This window comes from Eschrichtius robustus, chromosome 20, assembly GCF_028021215.1.
Source record: "Eschrichtius robustus isolate mEscRob2 chromosome 20, mEscRob2.pri, whole genome shotgun sequence".
NCBI lineage: Eukaryota > Metazoa > Chordata > Mammalia > Artiodactyla > Eschrichtiidae > Eschrichtius > Eschrichtius robustus.
The window spans coordinates 49,412,439-49,436,904 of record NC_090843.1 but is presented as its reverse complement, the minus strand read 5'-3'; the positions used below and the strand labels follow the sequence as shown (position 1 = coordinate 49,436,904).

Here is a 24,466-nt window from a genome sequence, read left to right as displayed (position 1 = left end):
GCTCCTCACACCCAGGTCTCGCCCTGTGGGCAGGCGCCGTTCCCATTGTATGGATGGGAAAACTGAGCCCCAAGGGGAAGCCTCCTGTAAATCTACTTTTGATACTTGAATACATGGATGTGTTCTCTAGGAAGCAGGTAAAAGAATGTTCGTAGTAGGTACAACTGGAAACGACGCTTGTCTATCAATAGGAGAATAGGTTAAAAAAAAAAAAAAACAAGGGCTTCCCTGGTGGCGCAGTGGTTGAGAATCTGCCTGCCAATGCAGGGCACACGGGTTCGAGCCCTGGTCTGGGAAGATCCCACATGCCGCGGAGCAGCTAGGCCCGTGAGCCACAACTACTGAGCCTGCGCGTCGGGAGCCTGTGCTCCGCAACAAGAAAGGCCGCGATAGTGAGAGGCCCGCGCACCGTGATGAAGATTGGCCCCCGCTTGCCGCAACTAGAGAAAGCCCTCGCACAGAAACGAAGACCCAACACAGCCAAAAATAAATAAATAAATTAATTAATTAAAAATGCAACTGCGAAAAAAACAAAAACAAAAGCACAGTGGTCTTGCCCTGAGTCCTGTGCTGGGTCTGATGCCCAGGCTTGGAGCGCCCCCTGCTGTCAGATTCTTCCTGACCCTGAACACTGGGGCGCACTGACCCCAGGCCCCAGACACCAAGGATAAGCAGGGCTGCTCCCGGGCCTCGGGTATGGCTGTAGGAACCTGCGGCAGGCAGGGAGAGGAGGACTGCCCTGGGAGTCTGGCTTGGTCACACATTAGCTCCATGACGTTGGACATAGTCGGTCACTCTCTGGGCCTCAGTATCCATCTGTCAGCCCTCCCTGGAGAGTGACCAGGAAGGCAGGTCGGCTGATGCACGTGAGAACACTGCACACAGCTGAGGGCTGTGATGATGCCAAGGCCCTCCCCCGACACAGGCCAGGGAGGCCACCTGGGCCCCCGGCAGAGAGGATGGCTGCCCCTGCTCTTCTCAGGCCCCCTGTGGCCCCGGTGTCTGAGCTGAGCCTCTGGAGTCTGACAGGTCCAGCCGGGGTGGAGGGTGGGTTGGGAGGTGGGCTCCCACCTTGTACCTCACGGCTGGCAGGCAGGTGGTCCCCTGCCTGCTGAGGTCAGGCAGGCCCAAAGGAACTTGGTGGGCCAGACCCCTGTGCAGCTGGGTGAGACCTTCCAACTCCCCGGTGCCTGACACCCGCTTTGTCCCCTTTATTGACCAGGGCTTCATCTTAAGTTTCCACGGGTGTTCTAGAAGCTGCTGTTTTGCATCTGTTTCTTAATGAGGCTGGTACCTCATTAAGCATCATGTTCTCTGCCTGCTCCTGACAGCCGGCCGGTCGGCTGGCCTGGGCGAGGTGGCTGGGACGCAGGTGGTGGAAGAAGACGGTGGGAGTGCAGACCAGGGCTGAGGCCGAGCACAGAAAGCGGGCCCTCTTGGGAACTGTCCCCTAACCCGTGCCCCTGTCCAACTCCAGGGGGCGCTGTTCCCACAGACGCTGCAGGCAGCGCTCCCAGAGTCTGCAGCGTGCTTTGTGCCTCAAGAGAGGTGGCCTCGTCAGGGGGTGGGGGGGTGGTCTGAATTCCCCTTAGGCCCTGGCCCAGGGGCTTCTCCTGGGGAGCCCAGAGAGCAGTGGGGGCCAGGAAGCCCTCTCTCTACGAAGGAGGACATGACAGTGGGAAGGAGAGGGAATGCCCTACCAGAAATGGCCCTGCACTGTCCTGGTGCCACTGGCCAATGGCACAACTCACCTACCCCTCTTCTCAGGTCACTGAAAACTGACCTGGACAGTCCCTGGTGAACATGAACACAGAGGAACCACTGCCCGTGGGCGTCAGAGGCAGCTGCAGCGAGCTCTCGGAGGGCAGAGCCCTGGGGGAGATGCGGGGGAGAAGGTTGCCTTCCAATGGTGAACCCTAACAGGAGGGCCCTGCCCCAGATGCCACAGGAGGACTCTCCATTAGCAGAAGAATACCACTGCCTACCCGCTCCGCAACCCCGGGGGTGTTCAGGCCCTAAGGAGTATGCAGAAAGAAACTTATGTCCTTATTCATTCACAAACAAGCGTTTCCTTTTATCCAAAAATAATAATAACTCGGTCTTTACCATTTTGCTTTGGATGACAGGAAACTCAAAGCCATATTACCATTTGGAACAATTATTCATATTCTCCTTCTCTTTCTCTCTCTCTCTCTCTCTCTCTCTCTCTTTTACTGGTATGTACCCCCCAGGGAGCGGAGAATTGCTGCAAACTGTCAAATTGTAAGGGAATCTCCATTTTTGACATTCTTGTCCTTCTCCTTTCCCCAGGGTGCAGCAATTAGAGGAAGAAAATACCGAGCTTAGAACGACAGTGACTCGGCTGAAGTCACAAACAGAGAAGCTGGATGAGGTAAGCAGCAGGTCCAGGCATTGCTCAGACTTGGATCTTGAGCCAAATCCACAGAGAGGCTGCGTTGGCCATCGGGGGCCTTTAGTTTCTAGTTTCTGAAATTCTAATAAAATTGCTCTAGCCAAAAAAAAAAAAGCATCAAACATGAGTAATAATTCATTTTTCCATATTTCTTATTTTCCAGATTTTCTATAGTGAATATCTATTTCCTTGTATTATGGGGTAAAATAATAAAGAAAAGAAACAGGTTAGCTTCTGTTTGGGGTCTTACCTTCTCTTTTTTTAATTTATTTATTTTACTTATTTATTTTTGGCCGCATTGGGTCTTCGTTGCCGCGCACGGGCTTTCTGTAGTTGCGGCGAGCAGGGGCTACTCTTCCTTGCGGTGCGCCAGCCTCTCATTGCAGTGGCTTCTCTTGTTGTGCAGCACGGGCTCTAGGCGCACGGACTTCAGTAGTTGTGGCTCACAGGCTTAATTGCTCCGCGGCATGTGGGATCTTCCCGGACCAGGGCTCGAACCCGTGTCCCCTGCATTGGCAGGCGGATTCTTAACCACTGCGCCACCAGGGAAGTCCAGGGTGTCTTACCTTCTTACTCAAGTCCATCTGGCATCATTGAAGGGCTTCAGAGACCTGAGATTTTTCTAGCTGTGTCTCTAGACTCCTAGGGGACCTGGCCATTTCTTTAATCCGTGCCTCGGAGGGCTCTGTCCAAGGGGCTGGTCTGATGGCCCATTTGTCGAGGTGGCTGCCCCGGCCCCCAGCAAAGCCCCTGGGGCACAGCGGGCCCCCTGGGAACTCTCCCCCTGCCCCGGTCTCCCCGGCTCCAGGAGCGGCAGCGCATGTCCGACCGGCTGGAGGACACCAGCCTGCGGCTCAAGGATGAGATGGACCTGTACAAGCGCATGATGGACAAGCTGCGGCAGAACCGCCTTGAGTTCCAGAAGGAGCGGGAGGCGACGCAGGAGGTGGGTCCCGGGCCGGCGGGTGCCAGGGCTACCCCCCCCGCCCCCCCACCACATGCCCCGCGCCCCTGCTCCCACCAACCAGCCTCTTTCCCCCCGCAGCTCATCGAGGACTTGCGCAAGGAGCTGGAGCACCTGCAGATGTACAAGCTGGAGTGCGAGCGGCCGGGCAGGGGCCGCGGCTCGTCCTCCGGCCTGGGCGAGTTCAATGCCAGGGCCCGAGAGGTGGAGCTGGAGCATGAGGTCAAGCGGCTCAAGCAGGTGGGCCCTGGGAGCCTCTGGCCCACGGGATCAGGTGTCCAGGTCCCCTCCGGGTGGGTCTCCTGTGAGGGGCCGAGGGCCGTAGCGCCCCCTTCCCCGACGTAACTGCCTGCTTCTCCCGACACCCTCGTCGTCAGGGCTGCTGGTCCCCGTCTCACGGCTCAGCCAAGGCAGGTGGAAATCCCAGGGGCTCTGCTCAGCATCCGTGAAAAGAAGCAGACACCAGTCTTCTGTCCTGGGCACATGGGGTGGGGGAGGAGACTCTACCCAGCCACCCAGTAGTGCCTCGCTGCGTTGGGTTCTCCCAGGAGCAGACCCCGTGCCCAGGATTCCATTTCAGATGGTTTCCGGAAGCACTCCCACAATTGGAGACCAGTTGGGGGTGGGGGAAGTGGGATCAGGAGGGGGCAGTGACCCAGCGAGGGCGTGATGCCGCGGGAAGCCCGCACCCAGAGACTCTGAGTTGACCACCCCACGACCCCCGGAAGCAGAAGTGCTGGAGGTTCAGCTCCCACAGCAATCCTAAACCCCAGCCCTTCTCAGCCACGAGGGGGCACCCTAGGCCCCAAGTGTGAGCAGTTAGGAGCCTTTAGGCAAAAGCTAGAGTGCAGGGCTGGTCACCAGGGTCTGGGCAGGACAGTACTGGGCCTGCTGTACTCAGGAGCGAGGGTGCCCCTGGAAAGAACTCCCAAGAGCGGGATTCCTGAGCCCGGCTGCAGGAGGAGCCAAGGAGATGAGCTGACCTGCCAGCCCAGAGATCCAGAGCATTGCTTCTCCTCACCAAGGGCCAGCGTTGGAGAAGGAGCCACTGGGTGGGCGGTGTCCTCACACAGGGCCTCCGGGGCCCCTCTTCTGGCTCACCCACTCCAGGGAGGAAGGGGTGGCCTGGAGCCATGCCCCTCTCTGGAAACTTGGCTCCCTGAGCAGGGCTGTAACTCCTCCTCAGAACCCCAGGACCTCCCAGGACCCAGCCTCCTCCCCCTCAAGCGTGGCAGATGCCCCGTCATCTGGGGGTGTCCTGAACTGGCCATGACACACGCCCAAGGGGAGGAGAGGGTGCTGGTGGCAGTCAGGGAGCAGTGGATGCGGAGAAGTGGGTTCCGGTGGGAGTTGGTATTGCCTTTGTCCCCCTCCCCAGGAGAATCATAAGCTGCGGGATCAGAACGACGACTTGAACGGGCAGATCTTGAGCCTCAGCCTCTACGAAGCGAAGAACCTCTTTGCCACCCAGACCAAAGCCCAGTCGCTGGCTGCGGAAATAGACACAGCCTCTCGTGATGAGGTAATGTGCTCACCGGCTCTCGCCTTGGAGCCTGGCTCCTCACCTGTGAGTCCTGCCCCATCTCACCTGTCTCGATGACAAGCCTCAGGCTGCCCAGGGCCTGGCCCCTCGAAGTCCCCATCTGCAGTGACCCCGAGTGACAGGGTAGAGCGGTGAGGCGAGGAGGCTGCAGGTGGAGTTAAATCTGCTCTGATTTCCTGTACGTGGTGGGAGGAGCATGGGTTTGGGAGCAGAACGGAGTTTGAGTCTTCGCTCTGCCAGGAACATGCCGAAATGGCCAGTTGATGTCATCAACTTATAATCCAGAGGAGGCTGGACGACCCCTCCCCCAAGTCAAGAGGGGAAGGACGCTAGCATTTCTTGGGCACCTGCTTGCAGTATGTCTTCGCTTAATCTTCTGAGAACTCGAAGGCTTTCTGAACACTCGCCTGTCACAGATGGGGAGATCAGGACACAAGATCACCCAACTTACGGAGGGAGAGGGACCCAGGTCTCTAGCTCCAAAGCCCACTCTTTCTGGGCTGGGGTGTGCCCAGAAAGCACACTGGGGTGTGCTTATGAAAGATCAGGCCTCCGAAATACCCAGATTAGATTTCAGCACGAATCATGAGTCACTGAACCCTTACCCTGTGCCTGGGACACACAGCTAAGAGCTGGCCCCTGGGCCTCAAGGAGCTCCCATGTGAGCCGGGCACCAGCCTCCAGCCTGCGGGCAGAGGCAGCATTTCAGTTACAGCCTAAAGGACACGGCAGGAGTTGACCTGGAGAAGGACAACGTCAGGGCCGGAGGGTGGTGAGGGGGACATTCCAGGCAGAGGAAACAGCTCGCAGTCTTAAGGACTTCGGATGTCACTCCTGATTATAAATGCCTCTGGGCAGTGTTCTCTACCTTTATCAGAAAATCACCCATACCTGGACTCCTCCATGGGCCAGTGATATGAGACTCTGGGGGTGTGGCCTGGGCATCTTCGTGTTTAACCCTCCCTGAGTGTGACGCCTTAGACTCGTGCCCTGGCTCCGAGCTCTGAGGCTGGTCTTGGGGCACTGGCTCTGCCCGCACCCCAGCCCCGGCCCGGCCTCTGACCTCTCTTTCTCGTTTCCTTCAGCTCATGGAAGCCCTAAAGGAGCAGGAGGAGATCAACTTCCGGCTGAGGCAGTACATGGACAAGATTATCCTTGCCATCCTGGACCACAATCCCTCCATCCTCGAGATCAAACACTGAGACAAGGGGCCTGGCTGCAGAGCGGCCTCGGGACCCCTGGACCCCGGGATTAAGGGCCAGATCCTGCCTGAGGATGCGGCCCAGGCCGGGCTCCCACGCACACTGTTAATGTGTCTCTGGCCACGGTGGTGTAACATGTACTGGTGTGTATGTGGGGAGGCCATACGCACAGCAAGGGGTGAGCGTGGGCCGTGGCCGCGGGCGCCATCTGGGCTGTTAGCCGTCCTTGCACTTTGTGGTCCCTTTGCGAGGGGCAGAGGGTCCCCGAGGTGGGCGGGGGTGAGGTTGGCGGTCAGGAGTTACTGTAATGATGAGAGCTAGAAGCTTGTGTTTCAGATACTGGATAAAATGATTCTACCTCTGGGGACCAGGATTAAAAAGTACTCTAGTGAGACAGGCTCTTCCACCCCATCCCTGTTTCCCCCTGGGAGTGGGAGCAAAATTACGATCTTTTCCAGGAGTTCAAATGCCTCACCAACCTCTTCGGCCACCTTTCAGGCCCAGGTGCTTGAGCTCGGAGAGGAAGAAGGAGCGTATGGGGGGAACGTGTAGGGGCCCCGCACGAGCCCCCCCCACCCCCCAGCCGGCAGCCCGTGTGAGGCTTGTGCACAGTGTGTCGCAAGGACTCAGGTTTGTGGAGGAGCTGGAGGGGGCGACCTTCATCCTGAGAATTCTTGGCGTTTTGAGAGTTCCCCGCAAACTTCTCCATCCCTGCTCACCTACCTCTCCCTCTCTGTTTTGTTTTTTAAGACAGTGAAAAATAAGCAGCGTTCACCTGGGTGTACATGAAGGGTTAAAAGAAAGGGGCAGGAGGCTGGGGACAGTCTAAGGCACGTGTTGGCGTTGGGCAGCCAAAGACACGATTTTCGGGCGGGAGCACGCTCAGGTCCCTGCCGGCATCCTTTCCCGTGGATGCCTTTCAAGAGAGGACATGGACGGACCCTCTCGACAGCTCCCTCAGGCTAGAAGTGGGCCTTGCTTACCTGTCCCTGGTGATGGCCTTGGGTTTGGATTTTCAGAATCCAAGCTCTGGGCTTGGCTCAGTTGGGTGGTGAGGGCCCCGTGTTCCAGCCTTTAGAAACACACCTGAACTCGGGTCTCAGCCAGGGGAACAAACGCTGTGCTGGTGGGAGAGACAGTTGGGGAAGTTGCAGGGAAACCTTAGTCTTCCATCCTGGTGACACATGGTGGAAATTCACCCTCTGGATCTTTCATGTGATGTTTTGTTCTAGGTGGCTGGGAGTAGATACGGTACTTTCCTTTGAGTTTTCCAATGTGTCTCAGTTTTGTATGGCTTGTGAATTGTTTCCTTTAATCCAAATACATATAAACAATGTATGGTCTTATTTTCCCCCCTGCAGTTTCTTGTTTCCTTCAGCACTTCTAGTGTGAACAGGAAAGCTTGGGCATCTTGGGGAGGGGTGTATGCAAAGGAGAGAGGGCAAGAGAGGGTGAAGAGGGGACCTAGGGACTCGAGTGTGTTCCCGCTCACAGAGCAGGGCTGTGGCCAGGACTGATCTTCATCCCATTCCAGTCAACGTTTGCTTTTGTTGGATTTCGTGATTTCTTTCTAAGCGTATGCATGGGATTTGTTTCCTGCAGCAAATCATGGGGCTGCATCGGTCTGATCCAGGACTTTGGGGCCGCCCACACCAGGAAGATGAGGGCAGGGGTCAGTCTCCTGGGAGTCTCTCAACCCCCTAAGGACACTGGTCTCCTTGTGCACCCCAGGGGTCTAAGCAGAAGCAGCGGTGGAAAGAAGGCGCGAGGAGTGGGTCTCTTGAGAATTTGCTAGTAGGAAGGAATGGCATGAGTTAAAGGACAGGAAAGATGATGAATCACGAGGTGGCTTTGGTCTGGGTTTTATATGGGGAGGCGTCCTGCAGAGAGGCCAGCCGGATCCGGAGCCTGGTCTGTGGGGGACTCACCCCAGGGATGAGCATTTTATGTGTAACCGTTTACGTGCTGTTTAGCCGCCCTGATGTGGAATTCCAGGGGAGGCCGCAGAGGCCTGAGTTAATAAAGTCACAATGTGGGAAGGAATCTCCGCCAAGCGGAAAGCGGTGGAAAAAGCTGTCAGCCTGCAGGGGGCGCCACGGGAGCGGACTCCCGCAGGAAGCGCTAGTCGGGAAGGCCCCTCGGGACCTGGTCTCTGGACCGGGCTGACTGTAAAATGAGACTGAGTTCCACTTAACACACGCCCCATGTTGAGTCCAACCTTTTCACTTCAGCCAGAATGTATCAGATTGGCTTTTTAAGAGCCTGTAGCTTTTTAGCCTGAGGGGGGCAGATGCCGGAGGGGTCCCAGCCCCACAGCCTCTGGGCAGGTTCCAGAGCTGGACTGACTGCTCCAGGTGGGGCAGAAAGTGCTCTCTTCCTGTGTTTTCTCCTTCCTTTGTTTTCCGGTGGAGCGTTCTGCTTTTCTCTCTTCAGCGGTGGGGCTGCTAGATAGTATACAGGATGCCCAATGAAATCTGAATTTCAGGTAAGCAAATGACTTTCAGTAGGTGTTCCCTGCAGTACTTGGGACACATTTTAAATGGAGAAGCTTTTAAAATTCTGATAACTGGGCCCAGTCCCCAGAGGTTCTGATTCCGTCGGTGTGGGGTGTGGCCCAGGCATCAGTGTTGTGTTTTTTTTTTTTAAAGAATTCCCCAGGTGATTATAATTTAACTGGGTGCCCCATGTGGGTTTTGGTTTTGCTAAGCCTGGCAACTGTACCAAGTAGGGATTAGCGGTAACTTGTGTGAAGTTTAGAGGTGTTTGGGGGTGTGGGGAGGGGGTTCTGCAGCAGATTCACATTTTACATGACTCTGAGCTATCCTTGCATTCAATCAGAGCCCCAACAAAATTCGTTGAACCAGCAAGTGTTTTTAAAAAAAAATTAACTTTGAATTGCCAGAGTTAGGCAAGTTATCTTAAATGCATAGATTCTTCAAGAATTGTCAGAGGGAAATTATCCTTTATCTATAAACGTCTAATACACTTTATTTCTCACCTATTAAAAACACAAAGCTGGACAACCTCCCAAAGTACCTGGGCCTGAAACAGGGTTTCTCAGCTTGGGCTGTGCATTGGAATCACCTGGGGAGATTTTGTTAAATGCTGCTGCCTGGGCCCCCAGAGATTTGGATTTCATTGGTGTGGGTGTGGCCCAGGCACCCAGCTGTTTAAAGAGCTCCCCAGGTGATGGTAATGTGCAGCCAAAGAGGTTGCTGGCCAAAGGCGGAGAAAACCTCTGTTGGGCTTGTTAACCCAGGTGCTGGATAATAGCGGGTTCTCCTGCTGGGATGTTGGTGGCTTTTCCTGTAATGATGTCGGATGGTGAGACGTTAGCAGACCCCTCGCCCCTAGGATGGGAGGCCAGATGCCTTCAGGAGTGGGTGGATCCAGCTGTTCTCACTAGCCTAGGGGTTAGCGAACCCAAGTGGGCCGGTCTCTGTCTGTTGCTCTTGGAGCCGGTGGGTGGCACATGCTGGGATGTATCAGACACAGTCCAGAGTGGGAGTAGAACGGAGTGGGGGTGGGGAAGGGGCGGGGGGTGGGGGGTGGGGGTGGCTGCCGAAAGCAGCCTCAAAAACAGCAGCCACCGACTTGCACAGCTGAGCCCGAGGGGATTCCCTCTTTGGGGGTTTTGCCTCTGATCTGTTTTCAGGCTGGGGGGTTAAAGGTCACCCCAGCACCTCCCCTGTTAGTAGCCATACCGGCATCCCCGCCCAGCCCTGGAGGCTCCAGGCGCTAATCTGCTGGATTCCTGGCCGAGCCAGGTCCTGAGGGTCAGAACGGCTCTTTTGTTCCAGTGAGGGACTTAGTAACGGGCAAAGCCCTTCAGGGGCCCGTGGGGCCTGGGGGACCGGGAAGAAATTAAGCCCTCTTTTTGTGCTCCGTGGGTATATGTGTTTAATGCATTAGCAAATTTAAACCTAAAAAGCGAACTTTAGATGCGATCGGAACAGGGGAAGCGTCGGGATGGTTATAGTGCCAAGGAAACGACTGTTCACCCGGCAGATCTACAGCGACTCTCTTTCAGGGCTGAGGTGGGTTTTAGATTAAGGAGAGGGGCCATTTGGGGCTGCAGCCCTGGCACCCGGCCCGGCCTTTCCTCCTTTGGGACCAGGCCAGCTCCTCTAATGCTATGCTTCAGGCTGGCAAGAGGCCTCAAGCCAGAGGGGCCACGCCCTCCTGGGTGACTTTGCGGAAGTCCCTCCCCCCCACCCCCACCCCCGCTGACCTTAGGGGCCTCCGGGCCCTGCCATCCCGTTCTGAGTGCGTCCATGAACGGGCAGGGAGCAGGAGAGGCCGGAGCCGTGGGCCTGTTTACCTGCCCTCCTGCCACGCTCCACCTACCTGGGAAATAGGCTGCCTTCTAGAAAGGTGTGTTTCTAGAAGCGTAGGCCCTGCGAAGCCTGATGCCACGTGACGCTGGCGCTCCGGCCTCGCAGGCTCCTCTTTTCGTCGTGATTGTAACGGAGGGGTGTCTGCCCGGAGCCAGCAGCCGGGGGGGTGGCCGGGAGAGGCACCCTGGTGCCGACCCTGCAGGATCTCAGTGCTGTCGTCTGGGGAGACGTGCCTTCTCCGGGCCCCTCTGCTTTGCTGTGCTGCACAGGCTGTGTTTTGTCTGCATGGTTTGGGGTCATCGTCCTTGTGCCTTCTGTCCCCTGTCACCACTGTACAGGAGTTTCCACTGCCCCCTTTTCTACGTCCTCTGTTTACCCGAGCCCTGTAACGTGTACATAGCGTCCCCCTTTGCATCCACGTGCCTCCGCCCCGCGAGGCCCGCCCCCCGCACGCCCGTCCACAGGCCCCAGCTCCGCTTCCTCCGCTCGCTCAGCCGTGCAGACTTGCTGACCTGGGACAGGTGTTTCATTATGGTCTCACTCAGCCCGTCGTCCAGCCTGCCGCTGTTTAGGCGCCTTGCACACTAGAAAAGGCTCACTCTGTGCAAAGCAGCTTCTCCCACAACCCCCTCCCTGAGTCGGTGTCAGTACCTGTAGCCGGCAGAACGCACCTTCTTAAGCTGGGGCGTCGGCCCGGCCGCGATGTCGTGGGTCTGCGGCCGCTCTGTGGGCCCCTCGGAGGATGCACCCCTGGCCCACGGGAGAAGCTCCAGCCGTGCAGCTCCCAGTGCTTGGCACTGGACCTGGGTTCAGGGCCATCGCCATCTGGTGTCTAAACAGCTTCGGACCCCAAGCAGGCAGAAGGAAGAGGCTTCTGGCTGCATCCCCTGCCTGCCACTAACAACTGCCCAGCTCTTCCTCATCCGCCGAAGGTGCTCAGACCCGGGTGCCATTCAATCCCCGGTGAGGTCAGGACCGCCGTCGGACCATGCGTCGCTGAGGACTGGCTTGCAGCCCGCTGGCTTCCTCGTCCCGGCTCGTCCCGCTTTCTTGGCTGGGGTCTCCGGGGCCCGGGTGGGATGAGCTGCATGTGAGGGCTTGTCCGAGGGTTTGTCAGGTGGCTCTGACGCAGCGTGGGATTTCACCTGAGTCTTTTGCCCCAGGAGCCTCCGTCTGGAAGCAGGTTTAGCTTTGGGGCTGGAGTGAGACCTCCACCTCCAGGCCCCAGGGTGGGGAGAGGGTGGCGAGGCTCCAAGGCTGCGTCCCGGGGTCCCGAGCTGTCTGCCAAGAAGGAGCGGGCTCTCAGAGGCAGGCTCCCTCGGGAACGCTCACGTACAGACCCAGGTGTAAATAAACACTTTGCTCTTCTTGCCTGACTTGACGGTGTCTCTGTGGTAGGGGAGGGAGGGCGGAAGAGGTGAGGCCTGGTCCCAGAACTCCTGGGGTCGGTCTCCCGTAGGAAGAGCGGGCCTCATCCAGTGTACCAGGGTGGCTGGTGCCCCTCCGGGGGCAGGGGCTCACCCTGCAGACCCTCTTTTGAGCCTGTCCTAGAGACAGCACCTAGGAGAGGAGATGGGCATCCCAGAAGCCCTGATAACGGCACCCTCGGGGCTGTGATGTTTGAAAATTCTGTCCTCGCTGCAGCCACGTTCCCTTTCCCAGCAAGGGCCTCCCAGGGCTCTCAACTTGTTCTGGTCACTAACGGGGTCCCCGTGCCATCTTCTGCCGTGTCCGCTCCCATGACTCCCCTGGGTCACAGGCCCAGGTCCTCCACTTGAACCTGGTTGCACACCAAGCTGCCAGCGTGGGTACCACCAAGCACTGGAGGTGCCCCAGGTTGGTGGCCCAGACCCCCAGGGTCCTGCCCTCTCCTGTCTGCCCCTGGTGGTGGTTATGGAATTCCAGGTGTCAACAGGGTTCACAGGCCCATCCTCTCTGGAGGTGAGTCTGCCTTCCTGTTAGCCCAGGCCTTCAGGACAGGCAGGACCAGGCCCACTTACCTCCCCACACGGGCCCTGGTGCTATAGGTCTGCCCAAGTGGGCAGACGGTGCCCCATTCATTGGATTCACATGGCCTCCTGGGCTCACAGCAAAGTCCTCTTCCAACACTGGGCGTTTTGTGATCTGGACCTTTACTCTCTCCATCCTCGTAACATGCCTTTCCCTTCCCAAGTAGGGTTGCCAGATTCTGCAAGTCAAGATACAGGATACCCAGTTAAATTCGAATTTCAGATACATAATTTTTCAGTGTAAGTATGTCCCAAGCAGTACTAAAGTTATTCATTGTATATCTGAAATTCAGATTTAACTGGGCGTCCTGTATTTTATCTGACAACCCTATTCCCCACTCCTTCTAGGACCCCTCTGCTGCCAGCCAGGTGTCTCCAATTCCTGAGCACTGGCCCTGCACCCCAGTTTCAAAAATGGCTTCCTTCTTAGTTTGCCACTACTTTTTTTTGAGACTGGTTCTGCCTTCCCTACCCCAGCCACCCAGAAGCAACTTCTGGCCTTTCCAGAAGCTGTAGCCCCCTTGCACCCTGCCTTGGGGTGTGTGTGTTGAGATCTGAAGTCCTGAAAAGGTGAACTCATTGTTAAGGAAGCGGAGGAGAGTGCAATGGGGTCTCGGGAACCAGGGTGGGGACGGGGTGTCACTGAGAAAACCCCAGTACTAAACTTCCAATCTGTTGTTTCACAATAATTAGGCCATTTCTGAGCACCAACTCTGTGTTCATGGAAAAAGTCCTGCACTTGAAATCAGACCCCCATTCTATGACTTCCTTCTGTGTGACTAAGCAAGTTTTCTGAGTTTCGGTTGCCTCGTCCGTAAAGCAAGGGAAGTAACAGTTCCTACCCATGGAGTCAAGCCACCAGATGGGGATCCAGTAAGTGCTTGCAGAATCAGAATCTGGATTTCGGGAGGCAAAACTCATCTTCCCCCAAAGGCTCCTTATCGAAACGTCTCCTCTATTAAATTAGTTTTCTAGGGCAGCTATAAAAATGTACCACAGGGGACTTCCCTGGCAGTCCAGTGGTTAAGACTCTGAGCTCCTAATGCAGGGGCACGGGTTCAATCCCTGGTCAGGGAAGATTCCCACATGCCGTGTGGCATGGCCAAAAAAAAAAAAAAAAAAAGGTACCACAAATCGGGGGAGGGGGTGGGATGGTGCTTAAAACAACAGAAATTGATTCACAGTTCTGGAGGCCAGAAGTCTGAGATCAAAGTGTCAGCAAGGTTAGTGCCTTCCGTAATCTCTGAGGGAGGATCTGCTCCACGCCTCTCCTGGCTGACGGTTGACAGCAATCCTTGGTGCTCCTTGGCTTGTGGCTGCATCGCTCTGCCTTTGTTGTCGCATGGCCATCCTCCGTCAGTATCTCTGTGACCAAAATTTGCTCTTCTTATAAGGACACCAGACGTTGGATTAGAGCCACCCTACTTTAGTATGACGTCAACGTGATCACAACTGCCATCACCCTATTCCCAAATAAGGCTACGTTCACAAGTACAGGGCTTAGGACTTTAACATACCGTTTGGAGAGGACACGATTCAACTCAGTTTACTATTCTGGAGAGAGGTGAGAGCAAGCCCTGCAGTGTGTGCAGGCTGGGGCCCCTGCACAGTCTTGGAGACCCGTTTTCTCACCCTCTTTATTACTGACGACGTCCCTACGCCGCTTAGAGGTCACGGTTCCTGAAAAAGTTCCATTGTCGGATCCCACCAACTCACCATGCCCTCAAATTTAGGCCCTTTTAGAGTCATCTGGGCCCAGGACAAAGTCTCCTGAAGGGTCAAAAATGTCTGGATACAAAATCAACCAACAGACTTAATCTACCGGGCACCAGGGTGGGATGGGAGCCTGGGGGCAAGGGGACTGAGGCCAGTCGGCATCAGGGATAGCTTCCCCGAGGAAGGGCAGTTTCAGCAGAGTCCTGAAGAATTGTAGGATCTGGGAATCACACGTGAGGGAGGTCTGTGGAAAGCACGGCTGTTTCAGGGTACGGTGGCCGGGAGGTGAGTGGAGAGGTGGGGCTGGAGAGATGGGACAGCTGAGGCCCTGCAGAGCCTGGTGGGCCAAGGGTGGATCTCATCATCCATTAAGCAAACGTTTCATCAGCACCTGATAGACGCTCAGTGTAGGGTGAGGTGCTGGGTTTGTGACAGCAAAACAAACCCGCTCCCCAACCTCAGGGCATAGCAGCTTCTAGAAAGGGAGGTTCTCAAACTTGGCTGCATATTTGAATCACCTGGAGGAATTTTAAACCACGTGGATGTAGGGCACAAGCACAGTGATTTGGATTCAGATGGGGCTAGACGCTGGGGTTTTTTCCAAATGCCCCCCGCCCCCACCCGAGTGATGCCAGTGTGTGGCCAGGGCTGAGAGTCATGGGTGCATAATCACTGCTGAAATTGTTTTAGGAGTCGGGAGATTTCAACTAGGCCTGAAGGAGGAGCTGGAGATGGCCAGGTGAGAGAGGTTGGGAAAAACACAGAGAAAGAACAGGTGCAAAGGCCTTAGGAGAACTAGCGGGTCAGAGGGCAGAGGGCAGAGGGCAGGGGGCAGGGCCGTGGCAACCACTGAAGGATCTTAAGCCAGCGGCGGCCTGGTCCGAGCTGAGTTTCGGAGAGCGGCAGCAGGACCAGGTAGGCTGCCGAGAGAGGAACCGAGACGAAGGCAGCGTGGACTCAGGTAAGACCTGGTTGGTTTTGTTTTTTTGCTGCGTGAGGCGGAGAGTTGGAATCACCAGCTTTGGGTGTTCACTTGGGCAAGGGAGCCGGGCTTCTCATGGCCTTGCCGGGCAGGTCCACCCAGCCAACCCATCTCCGGAAAATGACTAACCTACGCCCAGGGGTGGAAAAAGCTATTCCCGCGGCCTCTCGCTTGCAGGCCCAGGATCCTCAGGGGGAGGAGGTGCAGCCCTGCTAACCGTGGGGTCCAGAGATCCGTGGTCAGCAGGGGGCCCTTGGTGAGGGGTGAGTCGGGTTCGGTCAGTCCATCTGGCTGCTCTCTGACCTTTGAGCCGCGGAGAAGTGGGATTTGGCAACACTCTTCCCCCTACAGCCCCTCTCCCCTCCCTAATCCCTGTGCCTAATGCGGTGTTTGGCCCACAAGATGCAACAACTAGGTGGTTCGTGTAGCTGGCGTGTCTTTAGGGCTCACCGTGTGCCCTGCAGTGTTCTGAGTGCTTGGCGTGGGGCCGTGGGCTCTTTAGGAGCAAGAGCCCACAGGTGGAACTTTTGCGGCCTGTTTGCACTGATGGGGGCAGGAGCAGAGGCCCAGGAAAGATGGTGGTTCCACCACGGGTCAGCCTGGTTGGCCAGGCTACAGCTTAATGTGGGCTGAGGGGTCAGTGGTGCCCCAAGCCCGCTGGGGCAAGGTTGTGGGGTCTAGGGCCCAGGAAGCCCGGAGCCAGCTTCAAGCCAGTCCTTCTGAAACTCACCAGGTGGCTGAGTTGGGGCTGCAGGAAGTTCCCCTCATTCTCCTGCCATCCCTGGTTTGGCCCTGACTTTCTCTCCAAGCTCTGACTTTGCTATTGGGTTCTGACTTGGGCTCCGTGAACTGATGTGGCCTCTGGGTTTAACGAAAAAGAAAAAAAAATTGCTGGAGCTCCTGAAAGGCCCAAACCCAGAGGGCGCTGAAGTTTGGGCCCACTTTCCAGATTCCGTTTGGTGTCACTAAGCCCAGGGGAGCCTGTGAGACCCTCATCCCCTGCGTTCTAGCCCAACTGGCCCCCTCTGTCTCCACGTGGCCTTCTCAGTTATCCAGTCCAGCAGGCGACCCCCAGACCAAAAGCTGGACTCTTTGGGTCTCCGGCAGCGTCAGGCCAGACCCTCAGTGCTTTGGCCTGCAATAGTGGTGGTGTTGGGGGGTGGGGGAGGGGATGCTGTAAACGTCAACTCCGGAGGCTGTCAAGGCAGGAAGGAGACTAGGAGAGGGTGTAGTCCAAGCTGTCCCACTAGAGAGCCCTCAGATGTTTCCATTTTGTGAGGTGAAGGTGGGCACAAAGAAGCCCCACCTCACATCTCTCTGCATACCTCTCTCTACATTTTGAGGTAGCTGGTCACACAGCAATAGGTGCATGAGATAGCAAGTCTTCAGCGGTTTGGGCCCTACCAGGCTTGTTTTCAGGAGACCATCTTTCCCAAAAGAAATCCACCCAAACAGGACCCATCTTGGGGAATGACTTGGTCCATCAGTGCTCTGACCTCAACCAAGTAGATCTCTTACTGTCCGGGAGCCCGCGTGGAGACACTCCTGACTGTCCATCACAGCAGGATCGTGTTCAGGGAAAGGAAGGGTCCCAAGGGCTGTAGCTGCTTAGCGCTGGTGCTCAATAAGGCTCCTGCCTTGTTTGGGGCCTTCTGAGGAGGCCAATAAAAATTAAAAAAAAAAAAAGATTTACAATGTTGTGTTCGTTTCAGGTGTACAGCGAAGTGAATCTGTTATACATATACCTATATCTTTTTTTAGCTTCTTTTCCCATATAGGCCATTACAGGGTATTGAGTAGAGTTCCCTGTGCTATACAGTAGGTCTTTACTAGTTATCTATAGATATTTTATACATAGGGGTATGTATGTGTCAATCCCAATCATCCAATTTATCCCTCCCCCACTTATTTAGCCTGTGATCCACCTGTGAGCCTGCCCCGACCCTTTAAATTACAGCCACCTGTAAGTATTTTGTTTTGAGGGAAGGCTCTACCAACGGGTGGAGGAGTTGGGAAAAGGTAACCGACTAAACACTGAGAAGGGGAAGAAAGAAAAAAATCAAACCGCGTTATATAACCCCAAGTATGAAAAGCAGCCTTAATTTAAATGTCTACACACGTGGCCATACACTCTCCAAAAAGGTTTCAACCTGTGTTGACTTTTTTCTCCTACTAACAGCAGCCTTAATTTAGAGCCTTCGTGCTGGCAAAGGGACTGTGAAACTTGACGAAAGGGAAAGTTTCAGGTTGCTACCGCACGCACCTACGGAAAAAGGGTCAAGCGGCATTTCACGCCCCCTGCTCACTTCAGCAGTGAATAATGAAGAAGGTGGTTCAATTTTTAATTAATGCAGGGCTGTGGCTGATAGCGAACAAACTCCCATTTTGTGGATGAGGAAATTGAGATTAAATAACCTCTGAGGGGCCACTGGGCATGGCCCCTGCCTCATTCATCCAGCATCACAAAAGTTTCGATTACTCCATGCAAATAAGCACCAGCCCACAAACCTAGAAACAGAAAGTGTGTTAGTTGTATGTAACCTCCTATATCTAGGAACTATTATTGCTAAGTAACAAACTACCCTCAAAACTCTACCACGAGAACAATTTATTATTTTCCCCATTTTGTGGGTAGGCTGGCAGCTCCTCTGCAGGGTGTGCCTGGGTTTGCTCATATAGCTGCCCTCAGCTGAAGGGTCAGCGGGGCTGGGAGGTCTGAGGTGGCCAGGCTGATGTGTCTGGTAGGTGGTGCTGGCTTTTGGCTGCGAGATGCCTCACGGCCTCTCATCCTCCAGTAGGTGGACTGCCTTTCTTACACAGCGGTCTTAGGACAGGCTTCTGAGATAGCAAAGGCAGAAGCTACAAGGTCTCTTGAGACCTAAGCTTTAGAACTTATTATACACCATCACTTGGCCCACATTCTATTGGTCAAGGCAAGCCAGACGGGCAGCCCATACCCAAAGATGGGGAATAGACTCTACCTTTGGGTAGGAAAAGCAGCAAAGAATTTGTGACTGCTTTTAATCTACTATATCTCTCTGTTTAAAGTTACCACCCTCCATCCTACCTGCAGAACTTCCCATCCTTCTTCTCTGCTTTATTTTTCTCCCTAGTACTTATCACCATCTGATATACTATATGTTTTGCTTATTTAAGAATAGAAGCTCCATGAGGGCAGGGATCTGTGACGCTTAGTTTACTGCTACAGCCCCAGCACTGAGAAAAGATTCTAGCACCTAGTAGGTGCTCACTGAGGATTTGTTGAATGACTGGATGATCTTATCACCGCACTGCATGGAAGTAGGTATGGCCTGATTGTCAGCTAGGAGCTTCTGGAACTAGCTCTCACCTTTTGGTCAAGTTTCAAAGCATCTTAAGGCAAAAGCTCTATATTAAAAATGGTACATGTGAGTTTAGGAAACAGAAGTTAGACCATGCTCTTATGGCTGCTCACTGCTGGAAGAAGGACAAAATCAGGCTCCTGGGCCAGGTCCACAGGGACCCCCACCAAGAAGCAGCCCCAGTGCAGCCCAGGGTTGGCTGTGACTCACAGCACGGGAGTCAGAGTAGAGGATTCAAGAATTACCTCTTGGGCTTCCCTGGTGGCGCAGTGGTTGAGAATCTGCCTGCCAATGCAGGGGACATGGGTTCGAGCCCTGATCTGGGAAGATCCCACATGCCGCGGAGCAACTAGGCCCATGAGCCACAATTACTGAGCCTGCGCGTCTGGAGCCTGTGCTCCGCAACAAGAGAAGCTGCAATAGTGAGGGGCCCGCGCACCGCGATGAAGAGTGACCCCCACTTGCCGCAACTAGAGAAAGCCCTCGCACAGAAACAAAGACCCAACACAGACATAAATAAATAAACCCAAAGTTTAAAAAAAAAAAAAAAATTACCTCTTTTTTTTTTTTAAGTGTTTTTTAAAGGTATTTAAAAAAATAAACTATTTTTTAGAGCAGTTTTAGGTCCATAGCAAAACTCAGTGGAAAGCACGGTTACCATATTACCCCTCCCACCCCCGACGCACAGCTTCTCCTGCTATCAACATCCTGTACCAGAGTTGTACGCCTGTTACAATCCATGAAATGATCCACTTTTAAAGACGTGGGACGTGCTCATCTTACAATGGTGAGAAAAATGAGGACACCATGAAATATACGAATGTGAAAATATGAGTCTGACTCTCCTAACTGTATTATATATATATATATATATATTCCATTTCATCAAATGCATCGATTTAAAAAACTTACGTGCCACTAAAAAGAATTGCCGATTGTAAAACTCCAACTATAACCAGTTGTCATATTGATTTCTAATTTGTTAAAATGTGAAAAAAAAAAACAACCCATGTATCTCGGAAAAAATGAATTAGTGTGTTTTATACATACAAGAATGCAGGCACAATTGTGCTTCTCTCTGGTGGTAAGACTACGGGTCCTTTGAATTCTCCTTTTTATGCTTTTAAAAACTTTCCTGTCTCCAACAAATGGTGCTGGGAAAGCTGCATATCCACATGCAAAATAATGAAGTTGGATGCTTACTTTACACCACATACAAAAATTAAGTCAAAATGGACTAAAGACCTAAACATAAGACCTGAGTTGATATAACTCTTAGAAGAAAAAATAGGCGGAAGGCTTCAGGACATTCGATTTGGCAATGATTGATTGCTCGAAGAGGACACCAAAAAAAAAAAAGGCAACGAAGGCAAAAATAGACAAATGGAACTACATCAAACGGAAAACTTCTACACAGTAAAGGAAACAATCAACAGAGTGAAAAATCCAACTAAGGAATGGGAGAAAATATTTGCAAACTATATATGCGATAAGAGGTTAACATCCAGGATACATAACTCCTAAAACTAAAAAAAACCCAAGCAAACAAAAACCCAATAACCTGATTTAAAAATTAGTAAAGAACTTAAATAGACGTTTCTTCAAAGAAAAACAAATGGCCAACAAGCATATGAAAATATGCTCAACATCACTAATCAGGGAAATACAAATCCAAGCACAATGAAATTACACAACCTCACACCTATTAGGATGGCCACTATAAAAACAAAACAAGTATTGGCACTGATGTGGAGAAATCTGAACCCTTGTGCACAGACGGTGGGATTGTAAAATGGTGTAGTCACTATGGAAAACAGTTGGAAGGTACCTCAAAAAATTAAAAATGGAATTACCATATGATCCAGTATTCCCACTTCTGTGTATATATCCAAAAGAACTGAATACAGGATCACGAGATATTTGCACCCCCATATTCATTGCAACATGATTCACAATAGCCAAGAGGTGGAAGTAAACTAAATGTCCAATGACAGGTGAATGGATAAAGAAACATACAATGGAATATTGAGCCTTAAGAAAGGAAATCATGTCATATGTAGATGAACACGGATGAACCTTGACCTTATGCTCACTGAAATAAGCCAGTCACAAAAAGAAAGACACTTGTATGAGGTATCCTGAGTAGTCAAATTCTTACAAACAGCAGAACGGTGGTAGCCAGGGGCTGGGGGAGGAGGGAAAGGGGAGTTGCTGCTCCGTGGGTACAGAGTTTCCCTTTTGCAAGGTGAAAAATTTGCAGAGATTGTTACACAGCCATGGGCCTGTAGTTAACACTATTGTACATTTCAAAATGGTTGACAGTGATTTTTATAGCTTTCCTGACTTTCCCCAAATCTCCACCAACTATACTTTTAAAAAATTTCTACAAATAAGCAAGGATGACTTGGGCAGTGGAGGTGGCAGGGTCGTCAATGGATAGATTGGCCTCGTTTGTGTCCCCACCCCCGACGCCTGTGTAAAGGAGGGCTGGGGCCTGAGGGAGGCTGGCAGTTGGCCACGCCCTGCCCTGGGACGGTGGGGGGGGGGGGGGCTTCCCCTTCCCCACCCATCGCCACCCATCCCCACTCATCCCCACTCATCCCCACTCATCCCCACTCACCCCCACTCACCCCCACTCACCTCTCCCGGAACAGACGCTATGGCCACAGGCCAAACAAGGACAGAGGGACCTAGTTTCGTTTCCTTTCTTAAAAAAAATTTTTTTTAAAATTTATTTTGGCCGCCTCTCGCGGCCATGCGGGACCTTATGTCCCCGACCAGGGATCGAACCCGTGCCTAACTGCAGTGGAAGTGCGGAGTCCTGACCTCTGGACGGCCAGGGAATTCCCTTCCTTTCTTTTTAATTTAAAGAAAATACAAAACCTACAGTATCGTAATAAATACTCATATCCCCAACCTCTCAGCTTTTTGCCTCTTTCACAGAATAGAAACAAAACATTACCAGTAAACTCCCCTTTGGTCCCTATCTCCAGTCTCCCCCTTTCTATTTTTCTAATGTTTTTACTTTTATTTACTTTGTGTGTCTTTCCCTTTGCTTTAGTAAATGGCACGTATTGTTCTACATCTTAAAATCACATGCGCTTTTGTGCCCCTTCTATGCTGATAATCATTCCTTTGAATCTAGATCATTCCTTATAAGAGTGTCCTACTGTTACGTGGTATGGCCAGACTAAGAGACTCCTCCATTCAGGTCGCCTCCAGCTGGTCACTCTAGCACTGTCCCCAGAACATCCCTGGGGGCATCTCTTGTGCGCCCACACCTGACCCTCCTGGGCAAGGCCACAAACAGATGTTTACTTGGAGTCTCCAGGCCCGAGGCCCGTGCCAGAGGCTGAAGGGCAAGAGGGTAGTGAGAGCAACCGAGGAAGGTTTTGCTTACACAGACGGCCGCCCCTGAGGGATCAGCCAGGCGCGCTCACTTCCCTTCGCCCCTGCAGCGTGGCGCCCATCCCTCTCGGCTCCCTGCATCTTTCTCCGAGGGCCAGTCCCGTTCCTGCCTGCACCGCCCTTCTTGCCCCCTCGGTTCCCCGTGGACTCGGCCCGAGCTCCAGCGCGCTGCCCCAGTATCCTGCCGACCGGATGGAAATGACCCGGCCAAGGTCACACGGCGCCGCCCCGAGCCGGCGGAGACGCCAGCGGGGACGCTCTGCCCTGGCTCGCTCGCCGCCGCCGTCTCCGCTTCAGCTGTCACAGGCGTCGGTTGTGGTTTCTCCCAACCTGGGTTCTCCGCCCGCCGCCGCTCCTTTCAAATGCCCCTCGGGCCTCTCCGCAGGCGCCGTGCCCCTGGGGGCGCTAGAGGCGGGGCCGGGCCGGCGGGCGCCGCGAGTTCGGATCCCGCCGCGGGCAGGACGCGGGCGCCTGGCCTTCACGCAGAGAGGGCCCCAGCGGCTCCGAGAGCTAGGTCCCGGACGGCGGGTCTGGAGGGCAGGGCGGCTGGGCCGGGGGCGGGGCCGGAGGTGAGGCGCCGCCCCTCCCGCGCCTGCGCCGCCTCCCCTCCACTGAGAGCTTCCAGCGCTCCCTCGGCTGTCAGGCGCGGTGGCCAAGTGGTAAGGCGTCGGTCTCGTAAACCGAAGATCGCGGGTTCGAACCCCGTCCGTGCCTGGTTCTTGAGGTTGGGGTCGATAGTGGGGGCTTCAGTGTTCCCATGTGTATCGCCTCTTTCCTCTGTGATGTGGCACTTTTTTACTTTTCATATTGTGTTCAGGCGTCTTCCAGTCCCACCCTTCCCCGTCCACCCGCATTCCTCGGCTCCGCGGTCACCAACGCAGGCCGAGCCAGGGCACCAGGGTTCGCGGGCACCAGCTGTGTCGCGCTTCGCTGGCCGCCCTGCGTCTCCTCTCCCCGAACCTCCATTCACCCAGCCGCACTGAGCAGGGCGGAGCTGGCCTGGGATCCTTGTGTTACCTGTGGTGACACTAAGGCCCGCGCTAGGCATTGGTGTTGCCAGCGGCGGGTAGGGTGGAGGTAGAGGTCCGGTCTCACTGGTTTTGCGCGTCTCGAGGGTGGGAGAAATTTCCAGAACGGGCGTTTGAGTTTCTGGAGCAGTGTTTTCTGGTTTCTGGGTTTTGCTTGAAAGGTGAGTTCTCCACGTGGTGCTCGCTGTCTGCCTTCTTGTCTAGGAAGCCAACCACATCGTTCAGCTGGAGGGTGCCTTTTCCTTTCCCAGCCCTTGTGAACTGACCCTTTAAGTCTGGCGCCTGCCTGTGTGATCCTTTGAATCTGGCCCCTAGCCAGTTATGATACTCCCCAAGTCATTTCTAGGATAAATAGACCAATTTAATATGACATGATGTTTAGTGCCTCTCATTCCTGATATGCTCTGGTCTATCTGTCCCCTTCTTCAATTGTGACACTCAGGACTGAAGTGACACGTACTACTCCAGGTGTAGTCTTATTAATGTTTCTTCACCTCCCTCATTCTATATCTCATACTCCTGTTAACGTGACCCAAAAACACACCTTTCTGTAGGTCCCGCTGCACAGTTGACCACGTGGAGCTTCAGGTGGATTGAATGTCAGCAGAGTCTCTTTGGGGCAGGATCATAGAAGACAGGATATGGGGCTCAGGAAGCAGGGAAATATATTGATCTTTTTCGCTAAGATTCCAATAAATGGAAGAGATACACTTAGCTTTTGAAGGGAATGCTGAGCTAGGGTACCAGTGTCATCATGGAATTGTTCCTAAATGCAAATCGATTTTCCAGACATTCAGGGATAGGAAGGGGAAAGGTCCTGAGCTACTGGATATGGCCTTGAATCCTGTCCCTTAGTTTGGATTCCTGATGAGAAGGAACTCGGAGGCTGGACACTGGGTTTCCTGCAGCTGCTGGAGCAGAGAATTCCACCCCAACAGAGGGGGGGTGGATGAGCCAAGCCAAAGTCAATAAAAGAGGGTCAAGGTACAGAAGAGGTCAACATACAGATGTTGGGGGAAACATGGGCCCCCAGAGGCAGGGGTCAAGTATGGATCCCAAGTCAAGGTTGGTGAGAGGAGATGGAAGTGCAGGTGGGTCAGATACAAGCACCAGGGTGAGCATGGGAGCCGAGAGGCCTAGCAGTTACCTTGTAGGCCCACAGGTATCTATACTCACCTCCGTGAGACTGGAGGTAGGTCATTGGCTTGAAGGGGGAGGGCAGAAGCAGAAGGGGACACCTGTGTTGAGTTTATTGCATGACCCTTGTTAAATCACATACCCCGGACTTCAACTTCCTTAGTTGCAAAATTCGAGAGTTGAAAGCGATGTTTCCTAAATGCCTTGTGGCTTGAAATTCAAAGCTTCTACCTCAGAGCTTGGCCCTTGGAGAAGTGGGGGGGGGGGGGCTGCCTCGAGCTAGCGCCACGCCCAGTCTCTCTTGGGGCTGCCAAAGTAGTGAATCATAGTATCCCCTTTCACAGTGGGACTTGGTCATGGCACCCTGGCGGTGAGAATATATGGCC

The 24,466-nt window shown here is 53.9% G+C and overlaps 1 protein-coding gene, 1 long non-coding RNA gene and 1 other non-coding gene across 3 annotated transcripts in view; all 3 read left to right on the top strand.

Moving 5' to 3' along the window:
- The window catches only part of RAB11FIP4 (RAB11 family interacting protein 4), a 114,906-nt gene extending 107,434 nt beyond the window's left edge, over positions 1-7,472 (top strand). Inside the window, exons 11-15 of the mRNA XM_068530206.1 lie at positions 2,311-2,392; positions 3,222-3,359; positions 3,459-3,617; positions 4,756-4,899; positions 6,006-7,472. Coding sequence (XP_068386307.1) covers positions 2,311-2,392; positions 3,222-3,359; positions 3,459-3,617; positions 4,756-4,899; positions 6,006-6,122 — 640 coding nt within the window. The 3' untranslated portion in view covers positions 6,123-7,472. The remainder of the gene's footprint in view (positions 1-2,310; positions 2,393-3,221; positions 3,360-3,458; positions 3,618-4,755; positions 4,900-6,005) is intronic.
- A 742-nt stretch (positions 7,473-8,214) lies between these two features.
- LOC137754355 (uncharacterized) overlaps positions 8,215-24,466 on the top strand; it is a 40,789-nt gene continuing 24,537 nt past the window's right edge. The window contains exon 1 of the long non-coding RNA XR_011071824.1: positions 8,215-8,607. This is a non-coding gene — a long non-coding RNA (uncharacterized lncRNA). The remainder of the gene's footprint in view (positions 8,608-24,466) is intronic.
- On the top strand, positions 22,558-22,629 carry TRNAT-CGU (transfer RNA threonine (anticodon CGU)). The gene has a single exon. It is a non-coding gene; the product is annotated as a tRNA-Thr (tRNA).